This window comes from Enhydra lutris, unplaced genomic scaffold (genome assembly GCF_002288905.1).
Source record: "Enhydra lutris kenyoni isolate GAN:26980312 unplaced genomic scaffold, ASM228890v2 scaffoldscaffold54, whole genome shotgun sequence".
Classification (NCBI taxonomy): Eukaryota; Metazoa; Chordata; class Mammalia; order Carnivora; family Mustelidae; genus Enhydra; species Enhydra lutris.
Genome location: NW_019154138.1, coordinates 6,541,507 through 6,555,074, shown reverse-complemented (window position 1 = coordinate 6,555,074; position 13,568 = coordinate 6,541,507). Strand labels below are relative to the sequence as shown.

General features: G+C 41.5%; 1 protein-coding gene across 2 annotated transcripts in view; it reads right to left on the bottom strand.

The window, feature by feature from the left end:
- The window catches only part of LOC111157420 (FTO, alpha-ketoglutarate dependent dioxygenase), a 373,490-nt gene that overhangs the window by 323,228 nt on the left and 36,694 nt on the right, over window positions 1-13,568 (bottom strand). Inside the window, exon 1 of one of the 2 annotated variants that reach the window (XM_022518806.1) lies at window positions 12,443-12,474. The exons of the other annotated variant lie outside the window; for it this stretch is intronic. Within the exon in view, the coding sequence (XP_022374514.1) occupies window positions 12,443-12,466 (24 nt within the window). The 5' untranslated portion in view covers window positions 12,467-12,474. Of the gene's footprint in view, window positions 1-12,442; window positions 12,475-13,568 lie in introns of those variants that run through there. 2 annotated transcript variants of the gene reach the window in all.

Below are 13,568 nucleotides of genomic sequence, written 5' to 3'. Positions count from 1 at the left end.
GGGAAAGGCAGCCTGTATTCTGGGTAGCTAACCACACTGGAAAATCCATGACAGGAAAAGGCAACAGGGGTTTGGGAGTTTATTCAAAGTCTCTACCCACATGGAGATTTCCAAGTTTTATGAAAGTGGAAATAGTTGATGATTCCAGCCCAAAAAAAAAAAAAAAAATCCTCTTCAAAATAGAAAATTTGCAAATGCTGCAAAGAGAAAAGCAGTGAAATCTACAGACTTGACAATGGAGCGGAGGCCTTGAACAATTTCCTATAATCCCTCAAGTATACCTCAATGATCTGAATCAGACAGCTGAATATTCTCATGTTCTTCCTCCCTCGGGAGTGAGTGTCCTGCTCCTGTGACTCCCACGGCCCTGGAGGGACTCTCCTCTGGGTCGTGTCAACTGTCCAAGTTCCTCAGCCCTGCAGCCCAGTCACCTCCCATCATTAAGAAAGAGGAGCCTCTTACATCCAAGGGGCAAATCTCACATAAATGACATTTGGCTGATGCCCAAAGGTGACAGGGATGAGAGCAGGATAAATAAAGAATAATGTAGAAGCCAGTTGGGGCAGTCTTTCATTACAGCTCTTTCAAGAGCTATTAATCTTGGTCATAGTCAGTCGGCTAAAAATAATTACTTCTCCTAACACATGTTGTACACGCCAACTAGCCATGGTAACAGGTCAGCCCTTTTGCCTAGGAAAGACGTGGCCTCTGGTTTGCCCACAGCCATCGGAACGGGTCTGCCCCGTTGTTCGAGCACAAGCTCCTGGTCAGTCTAACCGAACAATACTGTCAAGAGGAAGATCACCATCAGCAGTATAGTCAGAAGTACCTAGAAGACCATTTAAAGACAATCAGAAATATTTTACAGGATGTTAACTTCCTTTTGATTATAACGAAGGGAAATAAAATTTCAAATACCTAAGCATTGTTTTCTTCCCCCCGAAGTAGTTTGCTGTTGAGGTATTTTAATGGAGTGCCGTGTGTCCTGACTCACCAGAAATTTCTCGACACCCCCTGAAGTTCAAAGTATCTTTGAGCCCGCAAGTCAGGTTAGTTTATGGAAAATGCTCTGGGCCTGAAATTCTAACTTGCAGATTCAGTGCTAAATTAAATGGTTGAGTAATCCTGAAGAAGCCAACAAATTCTCTGGGCCTCACCATGGTTCAGCTGTACTACTGGCAAGTTTGACTCAAAAATGTGGTATGGTTCCTTACGGGTTAGACAGTACAAATGGGGGCGCCTGGGTGGCTCAGATGGTTAAGGGTCTGCCTTCGGCTCAGGTCATGACCCGGGGTCCTGGGATCAAGCCCCGCATCGGGCTCCCTACCTTCTCCCCCACCTCTATCCTACCCCCCACCCTATCCCCCCAGCACACACACTGGCTCTCTAATAAATAAAATCTTAAAAAATAAATAAATAAACACTACAAAAAGCCCAAAGTCAGTGAGATGTCCCTCCTTCTTCATCACCATCACCATCATCATCAACATCTATCTCAACTTCTAAAATTCCCATGTAGGACGACCTGAGAAAGGGATTGTAAGAGGATTCACAGCAGGGCTTCTTTAAGTCGTAGACATTTTCAAACTCACTTCACAAACAATGCACAGAAGATATAAAAATTAAACAAAGACAAAATTGCACAAAGCAAGGTGCCCTGTCACGCAAATGGTGAAAGGACAGCAGGAGCAGCCGCTGGCTGGGGGTCAGGAGGTAGCAGGCAGCAGGAACAGGACAAAAGGGGAGACTCTATTAAATGACAACACAGCAGCCACATCTCCAGCAGCTGGGAAGACAGCCTGGAAGGCCCACCTTCCTGGGATAGCAGAAAGCTGCAGGTACAGGGAGAAGGGGAGCTGCTGCTGCTGCTTCTTTTTTTTTTTTTTTTTTTTTTTTTTTAAGATTTTATTTATTTATTTGACAGAGATCACAAGTAGGCAGAGAGGCAGGCAGAGAGAGAGGAAGCAGGCTCCCGGCTGAGCAGAGAGCCCGATGTGGGGCTTGATCCCAGGACCCTGAGATCATGACCTGAGCCGAAGGCAGAGGCTTTAACCCACTGAGCCACCCAGGTGCCCCAGGGGAGCTGCTTCTACCATCCCACACGTCCCTGCTCAGAAAATGGGGAGACTTAGCCCAATGAGCTCTTTTTCAAAGAGACATCTAAATTACTGTAGTGGGCACTGCGTCAGACAGGAGCTCTCCCCTCTCAAGGTGGAGGTCTTACCCAGTAACTGTGGGCGTCGGCTGGAGGATTTACAGTAATCAGCAAAGACTCAAACCCAAGTGGCCCCAAATAATAAGAAGCAGGAGTTACAGCCAAATCACAGAACCTTCCAGGACCATGAAAAATCCCAGCAGATATTTTGCAAATTACATGAAGTTAATGTTACAAAGCATGCACACAGACACAAATCTTGGAAGAATTTTTTCAATTACACCAACAACAGAAACTGTAAGTTCCTAGAGGGGCAGCTATAAGTCTAGTAACATTTTCATATAACCATAAATCCTATAACATTTTCATACTTCACATCCTTATAGGACTTCATGAATAAGTGCCCACATTGAAAACCTACCCCTGGATTTTTTTAAGCCCTCAATGAAGAAGTCTTTTTAAAAAAAAAAAAAAAAAGGCAACACATTTGACTCTGTGAATTTTACTTGCAAACCCTTTATACCTTGAGGGAAATGGGTTTACTTTTATTATAAATATAAACTTCATTTATCATTTCACAGGAGACATTAAAATAATTGTGGGCAATGTGATACTGTCCCTTGCAAGCCACATTCCTGCCCTGCAGAGAGACTGCTGCCACACAGCTGGGTTAGAAGATGGTGTTAAAATTACTGTGGAACCACATAATTGCTCCATCATTAGTGGTTGGGGCTGGGTGGGGGGGCGGGACTTGAGGGGGGATAAGTCTTCAAATTATTCCATGTGGATTAAAAAGGAGGAGGCACAAACATATGCAAGATTGGTTGCTAAGCTATAGCACAGAAATAACTTTTTTTTTAATTGTTTTTAAGATTTTATTTTAGGGGGGGTAAGGGCAGAGGGACAGAATCTTCAAGCAGACTCCTTATTGAACGTGGAGCCCAACACAGGGCTAGATCTGAGATTTGACCTGAGCCCAAACCCTGGGATCATGACCTGAGCCAAAACTGTGGCTGTCGGTTGAGCCACCCAGGGGCCTCTAAAAAATTCTTTTAATACTCAAATACTACATTCTTGCATTAAAAATTAAACTGACTTATATTCAGATCCCCCTTGACTCAGCTATTCTACTTCCACACGTATACAGAGAGACCATACTCTGTTTACCCACTCATCAGTTGATGAACATTTGCACTGTTTCCACATTTTGACTATTATGAATAATGCTGCTGTGAAAAGTGTATTTAAAAAGTCTAACCCTGCAAAAGCCTGTGGCTGTCGTATTCCTTGACCTACCCAAACTTTGCCTCCTTAAAAGGTAGCGGCTTCTGAATCTCTCCAGAGATACTCTACCTTTATGCAAGTATTGAATTTTAGAAAAATTTAGAAAAAGTACTCTGCATCTTGCTTCAAGTGTCTTGAAGACTGTTTCATATTGGTACATATGGAACTGTCTCTTCTTACTGAGACTAGAGCAGTTCAACAACTACACCTTCCTTAATATTTTAACATATCCCTTGTGACGGATGTTTAAATTTTCTTATGTTTTGCCACTACAAATAATGTCACAGTGAATATTCCTGTGAGTATGTCTTTGTGCACATGTCCCAGCATGGAAGATAGAATAAATTCATGTAAAATAGCTGGGTCAAAGGGGATTTGAAAATAAATCCGTTTTTGTTTCCAGAAAACTCTAATTCAGCACGGGACAATAGAAGAGATTCAGATCCTACCTGCTTCTTGAATAAGAAAGTGTATAATCAGCAGCATAACCAAAAAATGAGCAATCCACTGAGTAATTATCTTTCATATCTTTATTGAGATATAATTCACATAACATAAAATTCATCCATTTAGAGTATACACTTCAACGGTTTTTAGTATAGTCATGGGAGTTTTGCAACAATCACCACAATCTAAGTTTAGAACTTCACCCTAACCCTAAAAGAGAACCCCTGCCCCCACCAACAGTCACTCCCAGTTCCTCTGCCCCACCCCTTTCCCAGCCCTAGGCAATCAATAATCTGCTTTCTGTAGCTATGGATTTGCCTATTACAGACCCTTTACATAAATGGAATCACACAATATATAGGCTTTCGTATCTGGCTTTCACTTAGCATAATGTTTTCAAGGTTTATCGATGCTGTAGCACGTATCAGTACTTCATGCCTTTTTATTACAGAATAGTATTTCATCATAGGGGATATATGACATTTTGTTTATCCGTTCATTAGTTGATGGACATTTGGGGTTGTTTCTCTTTTGGGCTATAATGAATAATGCTGCTACAACTATTTGTGTAAAAGCTTTTGCATGGACATGCCTTCACTTCCCATGGGTATGGGTCTATGAGTAAGCAAACGAATCAATGAGTAAGTGAACCTATAGAAACTTGCATGAAAGTTATCACAAAAAAAAAAAAAAAAGAGAGAGAGAGAGAGAGGAAGGGAGGGAGGGAGAGGGAAAAGAGAGAAAGAAAGAGGGAGGGAGGGGGAAGAGAAAGAGAGAAAGAAAGAGAAGAGGGAAGGAAGGAAAGAAGGGAGGGAGAGAGAGAATTAGGTGTTGGGGGCAGGGTAGAGAAAGACAGAAAAACATCAACAATGAGTAGATTTACAAGACTAACAAAACTGTGACACCAGAGTAAAAGTCAATACCTTTAAAACCTTTCAAGATAGGACATTTATTTGAAAATGAGTATAAAGTGAAATAAATGTTCATACACATTACGTTTAAAAAGAAAAATCCAAAACTGTCACAAGCCAAGAGAACAGGGAGGAAAACTTCTATTTCTTCAAACCCATAGCTTTCTGTAACCGCCTACCAGCTCTCACCCTCTAAAACGTCTTATCTCTTGTGTTCTGTGTGCAATTTAATCAACCAACTTGTTCTGTGATTACGCGGTGTTGCCCTACACCGTGCTAGGCAGAAAGACACACAGACTAATAAAACCCCTGCCTTCTGGTTCTTGAGGAGCTCACATTTTAGTGAATGTGATACTTTTTAATAACAGTGTGTAGAGATTTTAAACCAGGGGTCAGCGAATGTTTCCTGTAAAAAAAAAACTAAGCATACAGTAAACACATTAGGCTTTGTGGCCCTGCTGAATATCCTCCTTCTTCTTGGGTCTATGCTCTATTAAAAAACATAAAAAATCTTTCTTAGCTTGAGGGCCACCCTCTGGTATAAATTATAAGCAAAGAGAAAAATTACAGGTTTATAATCTTACTAATTAAACATACTAGACACAATTTAAAATTCATTCATTTTGAATTACATGAATTACAATAGCTGCAACTCTGGTTTTTCTTACTAATTATTCTCCTATTTCCATGACTCCGTTTATACCAAAGTTTTTTGCCCCACAGATTCCTTGGTCATTGATGAGGTAAACCTCTTCTGTCCCTAAGTTATGTCTACCCTTCAATTCCCAACTGAAACTGCATTCCACAAAGCTGGCTAAAACCTTGAGGAATACCAGGCCCCGGATAACACACATACACACGTACACGTGCACGTACACACATCTCTCCCTGTCCCAATCCCTCTGGATTAGTTAAAAAAAAAAAAGGCAAAAACAAACAGTCTAGGCTACACTGTGCATAAACTCTCACTGTGAATAAAATTTCATAGGCTTGATGCAACAAAGGTTCATACTGCTCAAGTTCTATGTCCGATCTAGGCCAGTAGTGGGGAGGGGGGGCTGGTCTCTACTCCACAGGGCCATTCATGGACCCAGCCTAATGTAGACCCCACGACCTAGAACACATAGCTCCCAAGGTCACGGTGGCAGAGAAAATGAATGTCTGCAAGTGTCACACCAGCTCTTAAATGTCTTGACCAGAAAATGACACCTGCCACTTCCTCTTACCTTTCATTGGTCTGAAGGAATGGCAGGATCCCGCCTAACTATAAGAAAGCCGGTAGTTATCATCTTCCGGTGTGCTCAGAAAGAAGAGGGGGAAACCAGGAGCTGAAGAGAAAAAGCTAAAGCAGACCCAGGAGGCCAGGGACAATCTCACTAGGGCTAGCTGTGCCTCACTGATCTCACAGTTATACATTATGCAGTCTGATTGCGAAGGTACGGTCTATAGACCACTCAGGCATAAATAAATCCACATTCACCACCCTTAGACTCTCCAGGCTAGTAAAACCAGGTCATACAACATTCCTGATTCCAGGGCAGCAGAAATGAACAAGACGCACCCAGCTGTCTCTGGGATCATGCTATAAGACTTCTCCTATAAGCAGTCCCAAGATTAATCAATTTTTAGGCTTATCCAAAGCAACCTAAGCTTCCTACGACACCATCAACAGAAAATACGCATTGACGGTAACTGATCATTTTGACAAAAAGACCCTGAGACTCTTCCTCCGGGGCCCCAAGCCTCTCCAACAACGCCCCACATTCTCTTTAAGGACTTATCACATAAAATCTCTCTTTACCTTGGGACATACACAACCCCATGCTGAGGAGTCTGTACCTTATAAGGTGCTCAATAAACACTTCTTTATTTGAATGAAACAATGTAGGAAGTGACTCAATGAAATTAGAGTGGAGCCGAATCCTGTTAGAGCATCGCCTCTCTCTAAGCAACATTTGAGGGCTAAAAGGCTGAGACAGAAAGAGCGGCATGTTTCCCAGAAGAATCAGAGAGGGGATGTGGAGTGGCTAGCCAAGTTGGACTTTGGCTCACAATGCCCCAAGGACACTGACAAATAGCCCCATAATAACCCATCTGAGTCTCAGAAGTCACTCCTTAGAGCTGCTCTGTGAAAGCCAAAGGGAATTATTCATTAGCAAGTGTGAATAACACTGGGTACCACCAGCAGATTGTGGTATTTACTGAATTATTCATTAGCATTTGTGAGACATGTACAATCCAAAGGGTGTTAAACCAATCCAGATTGTTCAGCAATGTTTGTTTTCCTTTAAAAAGATTAAAAAGAAAAAAAAAATCACCTCCAAGCTACAGTTCTTAAATTTTAGACCAGTTATAAATCTGGCTACACAAGTAGGTGAAGAGTAGAAAGTCAGGTAAGAAAGGGAGATCAGTGATCTTATTTAATATTCATCATTATAATGACAGGCAGTAGACTGAACCAATGTTTGTTTACCTGTCCACATCTTGCCGTTTTAGATGTTGTATGGTCAAAGCCGGTAGGAGCTCTACAATGAGATTCATATGTGGAGGGGGAAGAAACTCCTTTGAGTCCTGTCACAGAGCAGATGCAAATTTAATTACTGCGCGTTAAGCCTTCCATCTTGTCTAGGTGTCCTTGGAAAGCAACTGTAAACAAGAAGCACTCAGCAATCAGGTGTCAGGGGCTCATTTGATCTGCTACGAAATATGTCACAAATCCCTGGCAGAAAGCGAGTCGGGAAGGGGAACAAAGAGAGAGAAGTGACAGTGTTGGAGGCAAATCTTGGGGGTGTGCCTGTTAGCGCTGGGGACCGCTCCCACTCCCGGCTCCGACTTCCCAGAGAAAATGCTACCTGCCTGACAACATTCTCTCATCTCACATTTGTTATACATTTTCCTGTGGTCTGCAGAAATCACCACCACAACTGGGGAGTCAACCGGAGCGATACTAAGCACAATTAAATTATTCGAGACTAAAGAAAACCTAGCATGGGCTGATTTTTTTTTTTTTTTAAAGACAATTGGAGAAATCTGGAAATTAATGCAGAATCGAAATTCAGGTAAAAGAGAACATGCCAGCCAGCCAGGAGTCTCAGAAAACCCTAGGCCCACCTGCGTTTCCATCTTTTTAGTGTGCCCTAATTGAATGAGAAGAATGTTCCGTTCTATGAAGCACGGGGTCTGCACCAGAGCTGTCAAATGCCCCGCTGTGTCTATGATAATGGGTGCTGCATTTGTAGGCAAGTGAAAGGAAGTGATCCCTGAGTGCGCACAATTTGTAATTCTGCAAAGAGCCTGTAGCCTTCCTGAAGGGAGCCCCTATCCAGGGTACACTGGTCATTTCTACAAGGCAACTTGCAGGAAATGCACTCACAACCAAACCATGGTTCCAAAAGTGCTTTTGGCTGAATGATTTCTTGGGAACTTTAAAATTTTATTGGCTTAAATTGGACTATCCCCACTACTAAAATAGAATGAACACCTACCAAATGGTGGGGACAAAAATCTGAAAGCAAAGAAGCTCTATTAAACTTGAAGCCAAATTAACCCAGCTCTAAGCCTTGATTTGTTCAGCTCTAAAATCAGGGGAAGAATGGCAAAAATGGCAAAGATATAGGGCTCCTGCAAGAAATACAGAAGATAACATACGTAGATAACAGTCAGGATTACTCTATTAAAGAACAGGGAAAATTATATTAATAATACAATCATTATTTGCCTACTAGACACACATATTCCCATGAGAATAAATTACTGTTAAAATTGTCCCTAAAAGACACAGCAAACACGTTAATTATTTTACGACTTAGCATGTCTAGCTCTAGAGCACAGACGTTCCTTCTGCCCACTTCACAATGCTTTCAGAAACGAGTAGGAGGTATCAAAGACTCATCTAAGTTCCCAGACAATTGATCTATGATTTCAATATCAGCCCATGAGCAAGGAGGAACAGAAGCAGAGTGTAAAAGACAAAAAAGGCAGCTGGAAACATCAGAGTCCAGGTCCCATTCACTTTTTAATCTTGTGTTGTCTAACCTTCTTTATATCCCTTTTACGTTCATCCTAAGAGTGTGACACAGAAGAAAGAACAGAACCAAAAGGAGACACCTAGTGGCCAAGTCAGTTTCCATTCAGACAACAGTGGAACAGCAAATAACTTTAACTTAAATAACTCTATAATCTTAGACCTTAATCTCCTTTTAAACCCCCTTCAAGCATCTGATATATACATACACACACACACACACATATATATACGATATATACATATTAAAAATAAGGCAGAAAGAAATATAAGAGAGAGAGAAACAGAAGTATCAGAAGAGAATACAATACTTCATGTATTCAATGAAGCTGGATTTTTAACTCCTAATTCAGCCTAATTAAGATTCACTACTTCGATAGATAGGGAAAGATTCTTTCCAGTCATGGAAGGAAGGAAGGAAGGCTTCTGGACCTATACACACCTGGGTTCAAATTCCAGCTCTGGTCCCTCCTTGCTGAAAGAGCAATACTCTCGGGCCTGTTCCACCTCATGAAGCATGTAGAACACTGTATTTGCAAGGCACCGTGGAGTAACTAGAAGAGGCTGCTGGGGCTACAGCTGACAGGGCCCGGAGGATCCAGCCGTCCCAATCCCCATCTGCTCACTCCAGGAGCTAGGAGCTGAACTGCACAGCATGACAATCTGGAACCCAAGCACACCGGTGGGATGTGCTCCTTCAATGATCTGCTCAACATTATGAGGCCTTCGTTTCCTCATCTGTAAAATGGGGCAAATAACCCTACTTCACAGGTATATTATGAGGATAAAATCAGCGAGCCTATTAATATAATGCCTGGTACATACCAGGTACTCGATAAATGTCTATTTTCTTCTTTCGGTGCTACTTCGTTCAGCATCCATGCAAGAAAACCTGTTACAGCAACAAGGTTAACTTCCAAAGCTACTTTATAGAGCTTCCCAGTAATAACAGTAAGCACAGCTACTGTTTAACTGAGTGCGAATTATAAACCACACAAGCATGGGTTGTTACCACACTGAACCCTTCCAACACCTTAGATGGTGGGTATAGTAGATACCCTCTTCTGCCCACCCAGCATCTATCCTGACAATTGTTCCTGTCAACAAAATCCTGATTATGATCTGGGCCACAATGGGCCCCCCCAAAAGAAAACTTGTTTTCCCGGGGTTCCTTGCAGCTGGGGTAGTCATGTGGCATAATTCTACCTGACGAAATACAAATCCAAATCTACTGTTGTTTTCCTTAAAAAAAAAAAAAAACCTTTCTACCTTCCCCATTCCTGAAGAACCTCCGACCAATGCCGGAGGGTCTATCTACCACCTTTTTTTTCTTTAGTATTTTATTTATTTGACAGAGAAAGAGAGAGCACAAGCAGGGGGAAGGGCAGAGGGAGAAGCAGATACCCCATGGAGCAGGAATCGCCCCACCCCCACCCCCCCAACACTGGGATCATGACCTGAGCCAAAGGCAGATGCTTAGCCAACTGAGCCACCCAGGCGCCCCTATCTACCACCTTTAAATGAAACTTGACACTGACTGATGTAAGCAGCCCCTAAAAATAGCCCCCAATAATCCCTACTTTCTAGTATTCGGCCCCTGATGTAATTCTTCCTCTTGAGCACAGGCTGGGCCTAGACACTCACTTCTAACAGAGAGAAGACTACAGAAGTCATGGAATATTACTTCTAAGGTTAGGTTACAAAAAGACTAACTTCCTTTCTGCTTCTCTCTCATGCAGAAACAATATGGCGGAAGCTAACTGTCACTTTGGAAACTGCCCTATGGAGAGGCCCATGTGGCAAGGAACTGATGTCGCCTCCAGCCAAGAGCCAGAAGAATGAGCCTGAAAACACATCTCCTCCTACTCTACTTGAGTCTTAAAATAACTGCAGCCCCAGCCAACAGCTTGAGTGTAGGCTTATGAGAAACCCTGGCAGAGCCCGAGGCTCCCTGCTAATAAGCTCTATCTGGACAGATGACCCACAGAAGACGTAAGATAATAAATATTTGTTGTTTCAAGTCCTGAAGTTCTGTGGTAATTTGTCACACAGTAATGACAGTCCATTCACCATCCTTCAGTGACGTCTTCTACTGAGAATGGCAGACCAGGATGCTAGCAAGATCCTGGCTCCTCATGACCTTCCTGGGCAGCTTCACCACCTCGGAGCTCACAAGTCAGGCGGGGGAAAAAAAATCTTTAATCATTAAACAATTAAAATCAATTCTAAGTGATACAGTCAGTCACTATTACCACTGTTCCCAGGTAACATCTAAGGGGTTTACTTAATATAGACATCAAAAGAAAAGCTGTGGTTCTCAGATTTCTATTCAGTAGAAAAATCAAACAAAAAGAACTTTAAAAAAAGGTTTTGTTTCTTTTTTTAGATAGAGAGACAATAAGAAAGAGTGTGGAGAGAGAGAGAGAGCATGAGTGGGAGGAGGGACAGAGGGAAAAGTAGACTCCCCCTGAGCAGGGATGCTGCCACCCCCCACCAACCCACCCCAACGTGGGGCTCGATCCCAGGACCCTGGGATTACGACCTGCGCCAAAGGCAGACACTTAACCGACTGAAACACCCAGGTGCCCCCAAACAAGAAGAACTTAACGGAAGTTACTGCTAAACACGATACTCCATTAAAAAGGGTGGATTACAAAAGCGCACGGGACAACTCCATTGTTTAAAAACCACACAGACAACATCTTCACATAAATGCACAGGGAAAAAATCTTGAAGATTATAGACCAGATATCAGCAATTTTTTTTTCCTGTAAAGGGCCAGAGAGTAACTACCTCAGGCTTTGGAGGCCATTGGTTTGGCACAGCTCCTCATCTCCTGCGTCTCAGCACAAAATCAGGCATGTACAATATGGAGGTGAGTGAGCAGGGATGACCGTGTCCAATAAGACTTCCTTTATGGAAACTCAAGTTTAGATTTCATATTATTTTTACACGGCACAAAACATTACTCTCCTTTAGATTCTGTTTCAACTATTCAAAAATGCAAATACTACTCTTAGCTCACGGGCCATATGAAAACAGGGGGCAGGCCTGATTTGGCCCACAGGCCATAGCTGACTAAGCCGTGTCAGAGGCCAAAATCTTTACAGTAGTTCTGTTTGTCTGCGAAGTAAGATTAAGGATGACTTTTACTTTCATCTGGAAACCTTTCAGCACTGCAAGGATGAATGTATGTTTTAATTATTTTATAATTAGAATATACAGGGCAATTTTGTTCAGGCTGACATAGGCAGGGGAAGGAGGAAAAGAGTCTTGGGAGACACAGAGACTCTAAAACGCACTGAAAAAGTGACAGAACTGGTAACCACCAGATTAGCAATAAAAACTGTCAGCTGAGCCACAGATAACATTTTCAGTGACCCTCACGATGCTCCGAAGTGGACAGAAAACATGTCTCTATTTGAAAACAAGCAGTAAGAGATAGGGAATTGAAACAGAATGAGAAAGAAAAAAAAAAAAAAAAAAACACCTAAAGTGAAATGTGCATGTTTCACATGTGCATGTTTTCACCAAAAAAACAAGCAAACAAAAACCTGCACTACAATGAGTAGAAAGAAGCACAACAAAACCTGAAAATATTGTGTAAAGCACTGCTCCTACCCGTGTGTACATGAGAAGTTTCATATTTTCAGAATATATTCCATTCGCTTCGTAGAAACATAACATGGAAAACAGAATTTATTGTAAAATCCTTATTTGCAATTTTTGTCAAAGGATATGTAAAATTCTTCAGGATTACAAAACAGATGTAACTGATGACATCCAGTCAGTATGTCCAGCTCTTAAAAAAATACACTCTCCTCCTACCCAGGTAGCTACACATGTAACATTCGCTTTTGTAGGCACAATGTCATAAAGCCATTTTAGCTGTCACCAGTCCTGTAGAAAAACAATAAGACAGGAAAAACACAAGTTCTAGTGTTTCTTGTTAACATTTACCGTGTGATCCTAAGGTTAGAGATGACACTGCTAAATATTCATGTCAGACTACAGGCAGGCAGATCTAATTTTGAAAAGACTCTATCTCCAGGATGGGAGAAAGGCAACCCAATTATCTTAATTACTTCAAAACAAGTGACTTTTGGTTTGCCTTCTGGTCCTCATATTCTTGTTCATTCTGTATATCCACAATAGCTCTCTTGAGAACCAATCTTTATTTCTCCCTCTTTTTTTTATAAACAATTAAAAAAAAATTTTAAACATAGGCAAATATTTTTAAAGATTTTAAAGATGAAATATTTCTATATTTAACTATTACAAATACCCACGAGCAAGAGCTATCATCTCATAAAATAGTTAATTTCAATGCTATATGAATTAGACTTCAATTTAAAAAAAAAATGCAAGCAAAGAAACCACAATCACACTGATTTTAACAAAAAGGTGGGGAGAGAGATACAATCCCTGACATAGCTCTAAATCTCTGATTGAAAAACCTTTTAATTATTTCTGGGTGATCTGTTGTTTTGAACTACTCGTGCCTCTTCTCTCTCTCTACGCACACACATACTAGGCATCTCATCCCTCTGTCTGTCAACTTGAAGTTTCATCCATAAAATAAGAGAATATTTTTCTTTGGCTAGCTCATAGAACAAGGAGAATTAAATGAGAATGGTAAAAAGATGGACGAAAACAAATGCTGGCAAGAATGTGAAGAAACTGGAACCCTTTTCACATGACTAGTGGGGATGTAATATAGTACGGTTGCCCTGGAAAACAGTCTCGT